This window comes from Eretmochelys imbricata, chromosome 9 (assembly GCF_965152235.1).
Source record: "Eretmochelys imbricata isolate rEreImb1 chromosome 9, rEreImb1.hap1, whole genome shotgun sequence".
In the NCBI taxonomy this organism is placed as follows: Eukaryota; Metazoa; Chordata; order Testudines; family Cheloniidae; genus Eretmochelys; species Eretmochelys imbricata.
In genome coordinates, this window is record NC_135580.1 from 77,663,129 (window position 1) to 77,680,349 (window position 17,221).

A 17,221-nucleotide genomic window follows, 5' to 3' on the forward strand; every position below is an offset into this window, starting at 1 on the left:
ACCAACAAAAAACTGTTTCCCCCAAAGTTCTGAAATGTTCCAAGCCTGTGATGTCCCCGAACTCCTCTCTCTTGGCCTCCCGATGCCTCTGCCCTCCCTTAAAGACAGTGCTACCTCATCACTGCCCTTTCATGTGTGCTTTCTAGAGTGATGCCTTTCAGGCAAAGAGGCAGACAAGGTCCCTGTCCTGAAGAGCTTACACTCTAAATAGAAGACAGCAAACTAGGGGATGGGAGGCAGCAGCGGGCCACTGACTGAAGCTGAAGTTAGCATATGGCTTGTTAGTTCCGTGGTTTTCATTTGGCAGTTAGTCTGGTTCTGTTGCCTGTTTTGTTAATGCTCCTTTGCGGAGAGGACTAGCTTTGATGTTGCTATTTCAGTAACTCCTGTGGGTTGGCCTCTTTCCTTTCTGCATCATGTCACACTTCCCAGACCAGGGGAGCAGTAATAGGAATTGCTTGGCTCTCAGACTGTTGCTGGTTTCCCACACTCAGTCAAGTCTTATGCATCCCTTTGGTCTGCTTGTAAGCAAAGTTCCAGCCAGAGTAGGTGAAGCATCTTTGCTCCCTGTGTTGTGTTTGATGTGGTCACTTTAGAATGCAAAATTGGGCACATAATCAGATGGACATGAAAGGGAAGGATGGGGGATATGGCTGCAGCTAGGGTGAAGCTGGCTTGTCTGTGTTGCCCGTCCTCTAATGATGCTGAACAGACCATGGTCTTGCCAAGGAGGCACCAAGAAAGCCATCTTGTTCTGCTCTGTCAAATGCCCTCCCTGCTCTGTGACATTTTGCTACCACCAAGGGAGCTACTTGCATTATTCATCAATGAGCAACAAATGCCTTGGAGGCGGCAGGAGGTGGGTCTGGAGCTCTGGGTTCTCCTAGCAACACCCATGACAGGCTCATTTCTGTGTGATACTCACAAGGGTTTAAAACTCCATGACTATGTTAAACTGGGAGTGGAGGGACACATTTATTAGCTCCCTTTCTGGGGCGGGTAAGAGGGCAGTCAAAATACGCCAGCTTCAGGTGGTTGTTCCTAAACCCTAGGTGGAAACATTTTGGGGGAACAAAATATCTAATGGGGCTTGTCACATATTGTTAGTGTTTAAGTTGAAGGCCTTACTGTGGTCCAAAAGGCCCACAGGCAACAAGCCCACACAAGCTTCACCCAACTAATTACAGTAAAATGCAGTTTGTAACGTTGTCCAAAGGGGAGATCCTGGTGCGTATAGGATTCAGCTAGGAATCTACCTCTGCTTCTTGTTTATCTGACTCTCACTGCTGTTTCTGCTCTAGTACTTCTAGCCTTGAAGGGGATGGCAGGACTTCCCACCCACCAAGCCAAGGGTATTGCCTAAACTCCCCCAAACTGAAAGCAATTCAGGCAATGTCAATCCTAATGGTCTTAAAAAGAAACAGATTGCTAGCGCTTGTCTTCAGCTTGTCTCTCTTGCATACCACCAAGATTAGAGGTCTGAGGGTATCATGCAAAAGCAGCACAGACCTTTGGCTCAAGACGGAGCGTTACCAGCTATGATCTACAGTGTCCATACTCTCTCTCTCTAGGCTCCATATCAGATTCAAAGTCTCACTCTTATATTTGAGGTCCTAGCCCCACCTATGTCTTGTCGCTGGTCACTGGCTTGCCCTCCTATTTGGACCCTCTGCTAATTCTGTTTCGGTGTAAAAATTCCTTTGTGCCGTTTCCAAGGCTGTCCAGGGAATGTTTTCTCTCAGCCTTACAGTGCGCAGCCTCATTCCCCTCCTGCAGATCCCTCCTTCAAACCCATCTTTGCTCACAGGGCCTCAGACAGTGACCCATATAACAGATACTACTCAAGCCAACAAAATTACTTTAAATATGGCAGCTGATGCGATGCTCCCTGTGTCACTTCAGCAGCCATGACCACATTTCAGCTTTGTGCGCTTTCCTTCTTTGCTTGCTGTTGTTTTCCGAGGATTGTGTCTGCCATTCTCCAGTTAGATTGTAAGTGTCTCAGGGCAGGGCCTGTGCTTCCAGTACTGCAGTGTTCTGCAGCACACTGTGTATGTCTGGGGCCAAACTGAACAATTGTATTACTTGTGAAATGAAGCTATCCATGAGCTGCACTTAAATCTAATGGAAACGCCTGCATTTTGGCAACAGATAAGGATCTTACTCCTTAATTCCCCGCGCCCTACCATGCGCGCACCCTCCCAGACACACACGCTCCCCATAAAACTCTGAGCTGCTCCTCTCTTCATCTCCATTTGGTGGCCAGTTTCATGTCTGGTGTAGCCCTCTGAAGTCAGTGATGTTACCCCAGGGGTAGATATGGCCCAATCCAGTCTTGCTTCTGCAGCATGTAACCCCTTGATTTCCTGGGCCAGCCCTGTGAGGTGCAGAACCCTCCAGGCGGAGCTGGGTTCCAGACGGAGTTAGGAGAAATGTTTGTTTTTGAGTGTTCTCAGGAAACGCAACCTCGCTCACAGTCCTGCCTTTTAACGTGTACTGCTCTTGAGAAGGGGTGCCTGTGTGAAACCACCTTCCACCACCCTCTGTCTATTCCTGAGGCAGCTGGTACTATTTTGTATTGTGGTCACACTGAGAATCCCCAATAGGGATTGGGGCCCCATTGTGCTGGGTGCCTTGTGCACACTGGAAGATACAGTGTTGCCTTAAAGAGCCCTCCCTGTAAACAATTACTGAATGTAAGGGAGGATAAGATGAGGTGAGGGAGGAGCATAATGAAGATAAGATCATGCCTCACGTTAGGTTAGTGACTTGCGCAACTTGGTGGTCCTGATTGTTCTCAATTGTCTTAAATTTCAATCAAATCACTCTCCTTGACTTACAACTAAATCATTGTTGGCTGGTTAGTTTCTTGCGGGTGTCACAGCAGAGGTGAGTCTACTGGAAGGATTAGAAAGAGGAAACAGTAGTAGCCTTACAGATTAATTCAGGGAGGGCATTCCCTGCATAAAGGGGTAGTGTGGAGGAAACCACGGAGACTGATTAGAGAATGACTTTCAAATGTGGGACTTAACCTCAAACCATCACACATCCTCTAGTTAAAAGGAAATGCCTCAAATGCAAAACCAAGGCAGGACCTGTGCCTGCCTCCAGGAATCATGCTTGCTGCTGCAATAGAACGCCAGGGGCTGTTTTGGCCCAGAGTCCTGAACACTGGTTATTTGAATGAGGGAGAGAAGCCTTGTATCACTCTGGTTCACCCCGACCCTTTCTCTATGTGGTTAGCCTAGCACTCACCATTGGAGCTGGGGGACATGAGAATCAGAGTGCACGTTTAAAACCAAGGGGAATGCTTGCTCCTCCATACATAGTAGGCAAATGTACCCAGTGTTCCTAAGCCTCTTTACCAAGCCTCCCACTCTTACCCATCAATCCCTTGCCCCATGCCTCTGATTCCTTCCTCCTGCCCATACAAGCATGTAGGCCTTGCACAGGGCCAGCCTGCACTTGTGCACACGCAGCATGTTGTGCTGCACCACCTTTATGAACAACGTTTGACATGGGCACTCAGATACCAGGGTAAGGAGTGAGGTTTAAGCGATTGACGGTGGAGGAAGAGCTACAGCTCTTGATCTTGTAATCTAGCACCTGGAAGCAGATTTCTCATTCCGTCTTTCTTTTTCCCAGATCCAAATGCTGTGATCCCAGAGCAGCTGACAACCAGTCGGCCCAGCAAGGAATCTGACAATACAGTGAAAATCGCCACACACAGTCCACGCCACAAGGTCCCTGTGGTGGAGGATCCTGGGAAGCCAGGTAGGTTTGCCTGTGCATTTTAAGAAAGAGAGAAAAACCAGTAGTGCTCTTAGTGGGTCCTGGACCAGCTATTGATTGCCAGAGGAGCCAGGCCCAGTTCAGTTCTAAGAGTCCAGGGAAATCGAGATACCTTAGAGTAGGGAGTTAGACATCTGCAAGCTCTCTGCACAGGTTCCTGCAAATTCATCATCTGGGGTTCCCTCACCATGCATCTCCTGATGTCGCTGCTCATAGACAGTGAGATGCTGCCAGAGTCCAGAGCAGTGGCAGAATGGACTTGGACTCTGAAGGATAGTTCCTGGAGCTCCCCGGTGTCTTAAGCAGGGGGAGTTTTCCTTTAGCACTCTCTTGCTCCTGTCCTCTGTATTGGTTGTTATCTGTCAGTTTACTGAGGCAGAGTTGGGGGGGTCGGAAAAATAGAGGTTGCCTGGATTTTTGAGCCAAGCCTGGGTGAAAGGCCTTTGAAGGTGGTTTCCTGAGTTCCTGTCAGGAAAAGTGGAATCCGATGAAGTGGGGGAAAGTTGCTCGTTTCTCCATCTGTGATACAGACAGGAAGCCAAACTGCTCCCCTCAGGGGTCTTAGACCTGCCTTGTACTTGGGGGTTAGAGGGAGGTGGGGGCAGTAACAGGATATGGCAGGTCTACAGGCATCAGAACCCACTTTCAGTAGAGCTTTCTAGTCTTCTGGGGGGAGCAGTGACTCCTGGGGTTCATCTGATTACATACTGGATGTGAACAGCCATCTGTCTCCAGTCCAGTCAGGTGAATGTGAAAAGAGAGGATGTCAGATTAGGGTGAGGAAAGGGGGCAACAATGGGACGACAGTGTCTGTGAGTGGCCAAGGTTTCTCTCTTATGGTATGTCTACACTGCCAGTGAAGGTGTGATTATAGCATGGGCAGGCATACCTGCGTTACCTGTGCTAGCTAGATTAAAGCTAACAATAGTTGTGTAGACATGGTGGCATGGGCTTCAACACAAACTAGCAACCAGAGTACAGGCCCTCTAGGAAGCCTGGGTAAATATTCTACTCTAGTTGCTAGCCTGTGCCACTATGTCTACACTGCTATTGTTAGCTTTAATCTAGGTAGTTTGGGTAACACACAAGTATTCTTACCCGTGCTACAAACACATCGTCACTTGCAGTGTAAACATATCCTGAGATTGCATTGCTTCTTGAGACTGAGTAATTGGGGTTATGTACATGGGGAATCCAGTACATGCAAAGTGAAAGAAGATATGCTGTGGACACTGCTGTGTTGGGGCTTCTCCAGAATATACCCATTCCTCCTCCTGGAATCAATGGGTCTCATGTTCCCACTAACTGGACTGTTGCCTCTGCTATCTCAGTTCACTCGGAAGAAGGGCTTTGCTGCTGACTACCATCTGTAAGGGTTGGAGATGCAAATGTAGCAGAGTGGGGGCCCTTGGGGTATTGCCAGCACCTTGGTGTGTCCTCAAATCTGGGTGTGGTACTGGAACCAGGTACTTAGGCTCCATAGTTTAGACATAGCCTGTGTCAGCATAGGGTATGACTCCACTATGGGGACTATACCAGGCTAGACATAACCTACACCGGCAGATGGGTTTTCTGTTATAGGAAAACTACCTCTCAGAACGATGTTAGCTATATTGACAGAAGTACTCTGCTGTCGACATAGCTGCGTCTACACTGGGGGCTATGTCAGCATAATTATGTTGGTTAGGGATTTTTTTCACACCCTAGACCATTGTAGCTACGTTGACATAACTTTTAAGTATAGACCAAGCCTTAGACTGAACTTCAAACCCTACCCCCTGAAATCACCTGGTAAACTCTCTTCCTCTGCCTCTTTGGGTTATGCCCAGTCTTGTATCTTAACCTTTTCTTCTGTCCCATCCTATAATAGCTACTTTTCAGTTGCCATTGGAGTACATTAGTGAACTGAGTTTCCTTTTCCTTATGCAGATGGGTGAATTTGGAGCTGGGCCAAGTGCTGGTAGCCGTACAAGCTTCTTCCCGAGAGCTCTACCAGTGTACCTCATCCCTGACTTGCAGTTCCCCCTGCTATTCCCGTCCACCACTCTTGCTAAATTGGGTGTGGTGGCTTTGCAGTGGAGCAACAGGATTAGGCTGAGACCATGTAAATTCTTTTTGTGGCTTAAGCAAGAGAAGAGCCCAGGTTCCCCGAGGGGGAAGGGAGAATGACTAAATGCTTGGGCAGGAAGGTCATTTCTTCACTTTAATCCATCTTGTTTTCTCCCCCATGCCCCAGGCTCCGTTAACCAAGATGGGCAGAACACCCAAGGTAGCAGTGATGGATTCTTCAGCTCTAAGGTGGCAGTATTTGCTGCAATCGGTGCAGGCTGTGTCATCTTCATCCTTATCATCATCTTCCTTGTTGTCCTCCTGATCAAGATCCGCAAGCGGCACCGGAAGCACACCCAGCAGCGGTCAGCAGCCTTGTCACTTAGCACCTTGGCCAGTCCCAAGTGCAGTGGTAATGCAGGTTCAGAACCCAGCGATATCATCATCCCCTTACGGACTACAGAAAATAATTACTGCCCTCACTATGAAAAGGTGAGCGGGGACTATGGGCACCCCGTCTACATTGTCCAGGAGATGCCCCCTCAGAGCCCAGCCAACATCTACTACAAGGTCTGAGGCCTACTACAAGGTCTGAGCCTCGGCATCCTACCAATGCAAGAGCACTAGAGAGCTGAGGGCCCTGGGGGCAGCCGCTGGCTCTCCCCACTAGTGTGCTCGCTCTGTGAGGGAGGAAGTGAAAAGAACCACATGGCAAGACCAGAGGAGCGCAAGGGTCTCGCACCTGATAGTGGATCACTCGCACGCTCTCGCTCTGTTTTCCCCTTTGTATTTAGTTTTGTAGTTCTCAGCTTTTGTAATCCCAAAACTCGAGGGTGGGCCTTCAGCATCCTCCTCCTGCTTCAGACTGCATCCTGGCTCTAGACACATCTAACCGTGATGTGGCCCTAGCTGCGCACAGCAGCCATTGTGCGTGGGCGCTGTGCCTTTCCTCATTCTGATGCCCCTGGCGATACCAGAAAACTCTGCCCTCTCTTGTTTTGGGGATGTCCCTTTCAGCTTTTCCATCTATATTATGTTAAGTATTCTTGTGCTTGGGGCTGTGCTGGTTGTTGCTTTGGTCCAGGATTGTCCTAGGAGTCGGATTAACTTGTGGGCCCCAAGAAGAACCTCCACTCACCTGAGGAATGAGCAGCTTGCGGCAGCACTTTGCGTAGGTGTGCCAAGGACGTAGGCCCTGTGCAGGGAGGAGGCTGACAAACCCAACATACTATTATTATTATTATAATTATTTTTTAACTTTTGTAACATTTTTATTTTTGTGAAATATTGGTGGGACTCTGAGCCACCACCTACAGCCTTCTGGCATACTCTTCTCCCTCTGCCATGCCAATCCCCTGGCCATGCTCTGCCAGGACACAAACTCTCACCTTCTGCTGTCCTTGCCATTTTAAACTTTTGTGTTAAGTTTGTACCAGTCAACTCTTGTTTACCTGCTTAAATGAGGGGGGAGAGGAAAAATATAACTCAAATGGTCAGTGCATGAGAAAATCCAGGGTTCTACCCCATGCCACCAGAGCCAGGAGCCTCCTCCCTTTCAACAAGACAGTAGCCTTTGTGGGAACTCCTCAGAAAGGCATGTCTTCCTCATGGCATGCCCCTTGCCTGATCTCTTTTCCTAGGACAGAGGCTGAGCTACTTTCTCCAACATCAGGGAGAGGGCAGGAGGACAGCATTCACTGATCGCCTCAGTCAGGCTGGATCTGGGACTGGGCTGAGAGAAAGGGTGGGAGCATTCCGTAACTTAGTCACAGGGTTCATTCTTGGCTCTGTCGTTTCCGCAGATCCTGAAGTTGGTTTGCTCTTTGGGTTCAGGCCACAGGGCTTCCATTTGGACAGGAAACTAAATGAATCATGCCTGCTCTGAAGCCCGTACTTGACATGTTCTCAGGAGGCTAGAGCAAATGTTAAGAGAGCAGGAGAAAGCAAACTGCATTGATGTTGGGGGTGGGGCAGATATTCAGTGGCCACAGCAGTTAGGCTGTTCTGACCCTGGCTGAGCTGGGGAGGTTGGAATTCTGAGTAAACTCAAAGGCCATCTAGGCCCCCATGTACCCCAGCATCCTCACCCCTTCCACAAAGAGCAGCTGGGTCTCTTCTCCCACTGACCCTTTCGTTTCTAGAACTCTTATGTATGTTTGATCTGTTTTCCCTAGTGATTGCCAGGCATGAGCCAGTCATTCAGCACTAGAAGCTGGGCTTAGCTCCTTGATGGCTTCAGCAAACCCTATTGATTGCTGTTGTCATGGCATGAACACCAGTCAAAGACCCTGCTCCATCCTCCTGATTTACTAGGTAACAGATCACCCTATCTGGCTCCATTCCGTGAATGCATGCGTCCCACCTCACAGGGCAGGAATGGCTGTGTCCTGCAGTACAGAGGAACCCATCACAGGAATACTGCAGTTCCTTGCAGTTATGGCCCCAGATCTAGTAGTAACATGACTGAGTGGCAGTGTTTGAGGGATCTTGGCGCGTCTTTGAGAAGGTCCTGCCATGCTGACCTTGTGTCCAAGGGGTCGGTGGCTACATTCCCAGTCTGTCCTTGGGGTGGGATTTCCCAACATCTCATAAAAATGTAGGGCTGAAAGGGACCTCGAGAGGGCAAGTGTAGCCCCCTTTCATAGAATCATAGAATATCAGGGTTGGAAGGGACCTCAGGAGGCTTTGAGCAGGACCTCCATGCTCAAAGCAGGACCAATCCCCAACTAAATCATCCCAGCCAGGGCTTTGTTAAGCTTGAGCTTAAAAACTTCTAAGGAAGAAGATTCCACCACCTCCCTAGGTAACCCATTCCAGTGTTTCACCACCCTCCTAGTGAAAAAGTTTTTCCTAATATCTAACCTAAACCTCCCCCACTGCATCTTGAGACCATTACTCCTTGTTCTGTCATCTGGTACCACTGAGAACAGTCTAGATCCATCCTCTTTGGAACCCCCTTTCAGGTAGTTGAAAGCAGCTATCAAATCCCCCCTCATTCTTCTCTTCCGCAGACTAAACAATCCCAGTTCCCTCAGCCTCTCCTCATAAGTCATGTGTTCCAGTCCCCTAATCATTTTTGTTGCCCTCCGCTGGATTCTTTCCAATTTTTTCACATCCTTCTTGTAGTGTGGGGCCCAAAACTGGACACAGTACTCCAGATGAGGCCTCACCAATGTCGAATAGAGGGGAACGATCAGGTCCCTCGATCTGCTGGCAATGCCCCTAATTATACATCCCAAAATGCCATTGGCCTTCTTGGCTACAAGGGCACACTGTTGACTCACATCCAGCTTCTCATCCACTGTAACCCCTAGGTCCTTTTCTGCTGAACTGCTGCCTAGCCATTCAGACCTTAGTCTGTAGCGGTGCATGGGATTCTTCTGTCCTAAGTGCAGGACTCTGCACTAGTCCTTGTTGAACCTCATCAGGTTTCTTTTGGCCCAATCCTCTAATTTGTCTAGGTCCCTCTATAACCTATCCCTACCCTCCAGCTTATCTACCTCTCCTCCTAGTTTAGTGTCATCTGCAAACTTGCTGAGGGTGCAATCCACACCATCCTACAGATCATTTATGAAGATATTGAACAAAACTGGCCCGAGGACCGACCCTTGGGGCACTTTCCTTGATACCAGCTGCCAACTAGACATGGAGCCATTGGTCACTACCCGTTGAGCCCAACAATCTAGCCAACTTTCTATCCACCTTATAGTCCATTCATCCAGCCCATACTTCTTTAACTTGCTGGCAAGAATACTGTGGGAGACAGTGTCAAACACTTTGCTAAAGTCAAGGAACAACATGTCCACTGCTTTCCCCTCATCCACAGAGCCAGTTATCTCGTCATAGAAGGCAATTAGATTAGTCAGGCATGACTTGTCCTTGGTGAATCCATGTGACTGTTCCTGATCACTTTCCTCTCCTCTAAGTGCTTCAGAATTGATTCCTTGAGGACCTGCTCCATGATTTTTCCAGGGACTGAGGTGAGGCTGACTGGCCTGTAGTTCCCAGGATCCTCCACCTTCCCTTTTTTAAAAATGGGCACTACATTAGCCTTTTTCCAGTCTTCCAGGACTTCCCCCGATTGCCATGAGTTTTCAAAGATAATGGCCAATGGCTCTGCAATCACATCCGCCAACTCCTTTAGCACTCTCGGATGCAGGGCATCCAGCCCCATGGACTTGTGCTCGTCCAGCTTTTCTAAATAGTCCCAAACCACTTCTTTCTCCACAGAGGGCTGGTCACCTCCTCCCCATGCTGTGCTGCCCAGTGCTGAAGCAGGACCAAGTAAACCTAGACCATCCCTCACAGGTGTTCAGAGGCTATTAGGAACACATTAGACCAGGGGTGGCCAACCTGAGCCTGAGAAGGAGCCAGAATTTACCAATGTACATTGCCAAAGAGCCACAGTAATACGTCAGCAGCCCCACATCAGCTCCCCGCACCTAGCCCCTCCTACCCACTGGCAGTCCTGTCGATCAACACCTCCCCTTCCCTTCCCACGCCTCCTGATGGCCATGATCAGCTGTTTCGTGGTGCACAGGAGGCTTTGGAGGAGATGGGGGAGGAATGAGGGCATGGCAGCCTTGGGGGAAGGGGTGGAGTGGGGGCAGGGCCTGGGGCAGAGCAGGGGGTTGAACAGTGAGCAACCCCAGCCCCCTGGAAAGTTGGCACCTGTAGCTCCAGCCCCGGAGTCAGCGTCTATGCAAAGAGCCGCGTATTAACCTCTGAAGAGCCACATGCGGCTCTGGAGCCACAGGTTGGCCACCCCTGCATTAGACAATGATGGCAATTTCACAACCACCCGTTATAATAATTCCACAACTATTCCAGAGTTTAATTACCCTGATGTTAGAAAGCTTTTCCTAATATTTCACCTGAATCTCCCTAGATGCAGTTTAAGCCCATTACTGCTTGTCCTACTTCAGTGAACATGGAGAACTATTGTTCCCTGTCCCATTTATCACAGCCTTTCACATATTTGAAGACTGTTGTCAGGTCCCCCTCATCCCAGCCATCTTTTCTCAAGACTAAAGATGCCCAAGTTTTTTCACCTTTCCTAATAGGTCAGGTTCCCTAACAACTTTTATCCTTTTTGTTGCTGTGCTTTGGACTCTCACATCTTTCTTAAAGTGTGGTGCCCAGAACTGGACACAGTTCTCCAGCTGAGGTCTAAAAGAAGCATTGTCTTAAGTGAGTGTGATGTGATAACAAGGTGAGAGCCAGTGTTTCTGTGACCTTGTGTGGCTGCCTTCACGGCTGTCCCGGGGAGGGGGGTTTTCTGACCCTTCTGATGCTGCCTCCGCCTCAGGCGTGAGAATGGGTGGGGAGTGAGAGAGTTGCTTGTTTGTTCCTTGCCTTTTCCTTTGGGAAGTGGCTGCTTTGGAGGAAGTGCAGTGTGAGGGATAGAATTTGTGGGATAGACATTTCCTTAACTCATCCTTGAACCAAATAGTGAAGATATTTCCAAGAGACAGAAAGTCCCTTCTCCCTCCCTGTCCTCTCTGTAAGATTCAGGTATGGAACAGGGGAAGAGTCATCACTTCTCCCATGCAGGTCCTGCTTTGCTGGGCACAGTACTTAGGAGTCATTCAGTCCACTGGACTCACTCTGAAGCTGCCATCTGCCTTTCCCAGCCCTATTTCTGGGTGGGGAGTAGTCATCTCTTTAGTTTACTGGATCCCATTTGTAAATCCATGAAAGGGATTGGCTACAGCACAGTATCTTAAACTATCTTGGGAACCAGAGGCTGTCAGGACATGACAGGGGCCCACAGCACCCACATCAACCTCCAAGCTGGGTTCTGCTTAAGGAGCTGGGCTAGTGCCCTAACCGTCCCTCTGTTTTCCCTGCATGTTTCTTTGGTGTGTATTCAACTGTTCACATTTACTGGTGGCCCCAGAATTGGCTTTTTGGAAGTGCACGGCCGGAGCGCACCACCATGCAATGCAGCTGGGTGCAATAAGCACGTGCCTGCAGGCTGCAAGGGGAGATGTGGCCCAACTCCAGGTACAGCCCAGTAAGTAGGGAGAAGGAACACAAAGCACAGCATACAGTGGGGGACTCCACTGTCCTGTTCTCATTACAGGCAGTCTCTCCTGAATCCTGCCCTTGTGCCTTCTCCCTCTTATTTCCATAAGGTGTATGTAAAACCAGGAGGGATATGGGGCCCACTGAGATCTAGAGGGGAAAGCGGGCACTGTGCTCTGTGGAAATGGCCTCCTGCGGGCTGCATCAAAGAGCAATTGTTCAGTTTTTTAGAAATGAAAAAATGAGAGCTCAGGGTTGAGCAGAGCACCATTCTCCTCTCCCTCTCCCTCCAATCCCAGACAGGGCAAGAAGCAGGATGCCCCCCCCCCTCCGCTTCTCAGCACCGTGCAGGGCAATAAACCGGCTAGAGTCATGGCTGCCTTTACGGTGGGAGGAGAAGAGCCTTAGAATCACAGGGAACTTAAGCTGATCCCATTGTCCCTCCTTGTGGGCTCTGGGCTGAGGCACAGCGGAAGGGACACTGTTCAGCTGCCAGCCCCTGAGAGATGGCAGGATTGCAAGAGGTTTCATTTTACACCTTTCAGTTTTGCTCCCTCCCCAAATGCACCTTTACTTCCCCGCTGTGGGGGTCTGTGCAGGATGCCGTGCTGTGCCGCATAGCTGCCAGGCTGGGCAGTGTTTTGCCAAGGTGTTTCTAAAGCGCTTAGACAAAAGTGCACTTTGAGGCTTGCTCGGCTGAGGTCGTTGGCCAAGGTCCAGGTTTTTCAGGACTCCACAGAGGATTGACTGAGTCTGTTGTGCAAAACTGCGAAAAGATTCTAATCTTAGAGATATCCCCCCTCCCCAAAAAATCAGCATCCTGTTTCCAAGTGCAACTAAAACAATCGAGATTGCTAAAACTGGAGAAGCAGCCCAGCCTGTGTGCATTGTTAAAGAACCGTTTGTTTACAAGGAGTTTCACCTCCCAGCCTGGAAAGGAGTGATTGGCAGTGGTTTGAGACTTCGATGGTCAAGCTGGAGGCATGCTTGATAGGAAGGGCTAGGAGACACAAGGGGCTTGGGCTGGCCAGATGTTTAAACCAAAAGTAGATAAATACAATTGTTCCAACTTTTATTGTTAGCTCTCCAATGTGATTACTGCCCCCTGAATGCAGTGACTGTCCGCTCGCCCCTCCTCTGCTTTTCTGGGATTTTTAAATCTTAGTAGTATACTGCTAATGAAAGGGCAAAACCACCCATCATCAACAGAATGTGGGTTGCTTGGTAGTAACCCCCATAAACGTAACTAACTCCTCTAGCTGTGGGCAGCTGAAAAAACTTGTAACCATGTCAAGGGGTGAAATCTGAACTGTAATCTTGCTGCACACCTCAGTCTGCTGGGTCCTATAACTGAGTGTCCCTTTTGTTCTTTTCACTGAAAGAATTGAAGGTGGTTTTTGTTTTTGTTTTGTTTTTGTGTGTAAATACTAGTCTTTTTTGGAAGAAATAATGTAAAGATGTTTTGTATAAACTCTGAATTATTTTCTGGTTGCTTTTTCTTAGAAAAACAAATGAGAACTAAAAAAAAAATAACTGCAAGAACGGGTGTAAAACATTGTCATACCGCAATCAAATTCAGGAGGCTCATCGGCGAAAGGGTGTGTGTGCGCGGGCACTTTGGTGGAGCTATGGAGAATCAGGGAATGGGGTCTTTATTGCACCGCGACGCCCTTCTGACAACAAAAATTACTACATGGCCCCAGGAGGAGGGACTGAAGCTTGAGCCCACCCAAGCCCCAGCACCCCACGTGAGGGGCCAAAGGCTTCAGTCCAGGCAGGGGGCCTGTAACCTGAGCCCCACCGCCAAGGGCTGAAATCCTCGGGCTTTGGCTTCAGCCCCAGACAGTGGGGCTCGGGCTTCGGCTTCAACCCCAGGCCCCAGAAAGTCTAAGCCAGTCCTGGTGACCCCATTAAAATGGGTTCGCAATCCAGAGTTTGAGAACCATTGCTCTAAAGGCTCTAAAAGCAGTTGGTAAATCCCTCCCTCCCCCCCCACACACACATTTAAAAAAAAAGTTTTTAAGCCAAACTCATGAATTTGGGGGGCCTACCTCGTGATGTGTGAGTTGTCAGTGCTGGGGTGGGATGTTAACCCACCCCCTCTTCTTTCTAATTGATAAGAGAAAGCTAAACTCTCCCCACCCCTCCTTACTGTGCCTGATGCCTTCATGTTAGAGAAGTGCACTTTGCCTAACTAAAGTGAATGAGTGGGGAAGCACCAGAGGTTAGTCCCATGGGGGGAGGTGTGCACATGCCTCATGGAAACCATTTCCAGCTCTGCTGTCACATCACGAATGGCAGGTGGTTCAGAGATGGAAGAGGCCTAGTACGTCTGTCTCCGAGGTCTGAGTCTGTGGTGATTGCCCTGTGTATTAAAGCTGCTGGTCAGTTAGTTATGCCAAAAACCTTCTGCATTATAGCAACACAGTGAGTTCATGTGAGGTGATTACTGCAGTGCCAGGTTCTCTGGAATGTTAAGATAAGTTGATGAGGTGGAAAGGGTCAAGAGAACCCATTGTCTCCATGGCAGTGCACGCGCAAACACACCCCGTAACGAGGCGTGCACCCACATTTCAGAGATGTAAACAGGTACACGTTCGTGGGGGGTGTACATACCGTGTGTATGCAAATACACCCTGGCATGACAGATGAGCCCATGCATCACAGCCATGTGCACATTTGGGTCATCTCATTAAATACCACAATCCAGTATTCTGCAGCAAGTTAAACTTCCTTCCATCTTCCTAAGTTGGGGACGACCTTAAGTCATGTGATCAACCAGTGGCGCTGCTGCCTCGGCCGCCCTTGCCCGTCTGTGCTGGAGCAGTAACAGTCAGTTATGGTCTCACAGGCATTCTGGCTGGATCATGCTCTCGCCTTTCCTTCCTGCACCTCAAGCTCTTTCTTGCCCCTACAGCTGATGTTGCCAGCAGGGTACTCCCAACTGTGAAAGATCTGAGGTAGCAAGTATTCCTCATACATTTCTGGAGTGTCAGTGAACCAGACAAAGGAGGGTGATTCACAAACACGTTCTGGGACAAGATTAGTGGTCAGGCTGCCAGTGCTGTGCTGCCCTGCTGCTGTAACTGATGTCCTCATCTGTATGCAGAGAGTACAGATGCTCTCCAGCCACAGGGCTAATGAGTGTTTACACATTTTGCCTTCATTAACAGAATTAAAGTACCTTCTCTCCAGCCTCTCCACAGAGAGTCCATCCACTCAGGCCTCTCCTTGGCAGGCAACAGATGACTTGGTCTGAGAAACACTCCAAAATGAGAGTGCCTCTTCTCATGAACGATTGTTCCCTTCCCACCCTCATGATGAAGTGTAAGGTGCAGAGTATTTCTCCTTGCCCTAGAGCAAGATAGTCAGTGGGCAAGCATCTCACTGGCTGGTTGATCCTCTCTTGGTTTCTAATCATGTTCCATCCATTTGTTAAGTTTTGGTTTGGCTTCTGGGCCACAGTCCAGAGTCCTGGAATCCTATTGGCCATGCTCACCCAAACCATGTATTCTTTTGTTCTTGTCATGTTCCTTTTTTTTTATTCCTTTGCCTTTTACACAGCTGCTTTCACCCAGTATCATATCATCAATAATCAGTAATATGGAATCTGAATTCCATGGAGCCATGATGGAACCTGATATATTGTTAAATAAAAGATTTTTTTCCTATGGAAACTTAGCAGTCTTCTGTGTGTTTTTGTTCCTGCCCCAAACTCTTTTTTGGAAATAAAGTTGTTTTAAAAGAACCAGGAAAAGGTTAACTCAGGGAATTGATAATGGACTACGAAGCAGTACCTTGAGGTGCTGAGTGCTAGACTGAAAAGCATTCGGAGAGAGTTTATTTTGACTGTTAAAAAATGGTCACACATTTGTAACCCCCTCTCACTTGTCTTGTTTGACTCTTAGCTCCTCAGGGCAGAGATCTCATGTTCTGTGTTTGTACAGCTCCAAGCACAATGGAGTGCTGAGCCTGATTGCAACCTTAACTGCAACGTGAAACTGCCACTGCTTTGAATCAGGCTCAAGTTAGAACCCACCAAAGCTTTTCTATCTGCCTATCAGTAATTGGCCCTCTGGTAAATAGGTTTGTTAAAGGGTTTTGATCCTGTGCTAGTGGGGTAGGGACCCAGATCATACAAATGGCCAGTGTAAATGTCTCAATGGATTTTTGTCTCAGCCAAAAAGCAAATGTGCCATGACGGAACTCTCCTCTCTCCCTGAGGTAGGGCTACAGGACCTTGGCAGAGGGCAGCCAGAGGGGGAAGCTCGTGTTCTGTAGAGACACAGAATTTTAGTCACTGGGGGTACGTCTTCACTACCCACCGGCTCGACGGGTAGTGATCGATGTATCGGGGATCGATTTGTCGCATCTCGTCTAGATATATCCCCAAATCGACGCCTGTACTCCACCTCAGCAGGAGGAGTAAGCGGACTCGACGGGGGAGCTGCCGCAGTCAACTCGCCGCCGTGAGGACGGCCAGGTAACTCGAACTAAGATACTTCGACTTCAGCTGTGTGAATAGCATAGCGGAAGTTGTGTATCTTAGTTTGAAAACCCCCACCCCACTGTAGCCCAGGCCTGGGACTGTCAGGCCAGCATCTTCCACCAGCACTGAATAGTGCCCTTAAATATTAAACCAAGTCGCAGATGCGTCAAAGAACTGGGAGTGATTTTTCCATTTGGAAACAAGTCAGGCTTTCTGTGTCTCGTTCACTGTCCTAGGGATGCTTTTGTGAAATCAGGATCTTTGTTCCTTAGCACAAATACTTTACCAGAGATCAGCACCCTCTGCCAGGGCCATTGTACTTGGCTGCTGTGAGGAAGCCTTGTGAAAGCCCAGCCAGCGGAATCTGCCTGAAGTTGGGGGGTTGGCAGCAGGAGCAGGAACCATGAGCGCCATGCTCCTGTACTGAAGACAATGCCCTGAGATTGTACCTAATCTCTGGGAGTATTGCCCAAGGGCTGGAAGCATAGGCCCCCTTTCGCTATTGATATTTATTTAATCATTCCTCCATATAACTTAATAAGTTATTAAAAAGTCATTCTGGGAAATGGCAGTAATAAATCCTTAACAGATGGTGCTGTAACCAGCTCTGAAGCAGGCTCCACCATAGCTGTTGCTCTGCCTATTTATAACTGCTTTAAAATAGGATTTTACATGACTATAAAGTACCACAAAATGCAATAAATAATAGATGAGAAGCATTAGCAAAATGGATCCCCATGCCATTGAGCGTGGAGCCCTTCTGCTTTGCTTGGTCATTTCTCACTGCAAGTTGGGTGGGTTTGGAGGCCAGTAGCTGCCGCTCCTGTGCTAGTCTATTGCCAAGTGCCAGTCTGTGTACTCACT

The 17,221-nt window shown here is 48.7% G+C and overlaps 1 protein-coding gene across 1 annotated transcript in view; it reads left to right on the forward strand.

Moving 5' to 3' along the window:
* The window catches only part of EFNB1 (ephrin B1), a 125,817-nt gene extending 119,400 nt beyond the window's left edge, over positions 1–6,417 (forward strand). Inside the window, exons 4-5 of the mRNA XM_077826667.1 lie at positions 3,646–3,774; positions 6,029–6,417. Coding sequence (XP_077682793.1) covers positions 3,646–3,774; positions 6,029–6,417 — 518 coding nt within the window. The remainder of the gene's footprint in view (positions 1–3,645; positions 3,775–6,028) is intronic.
* Positions 6,418–17,221: the final 10,804 nt, after the last annotated feature.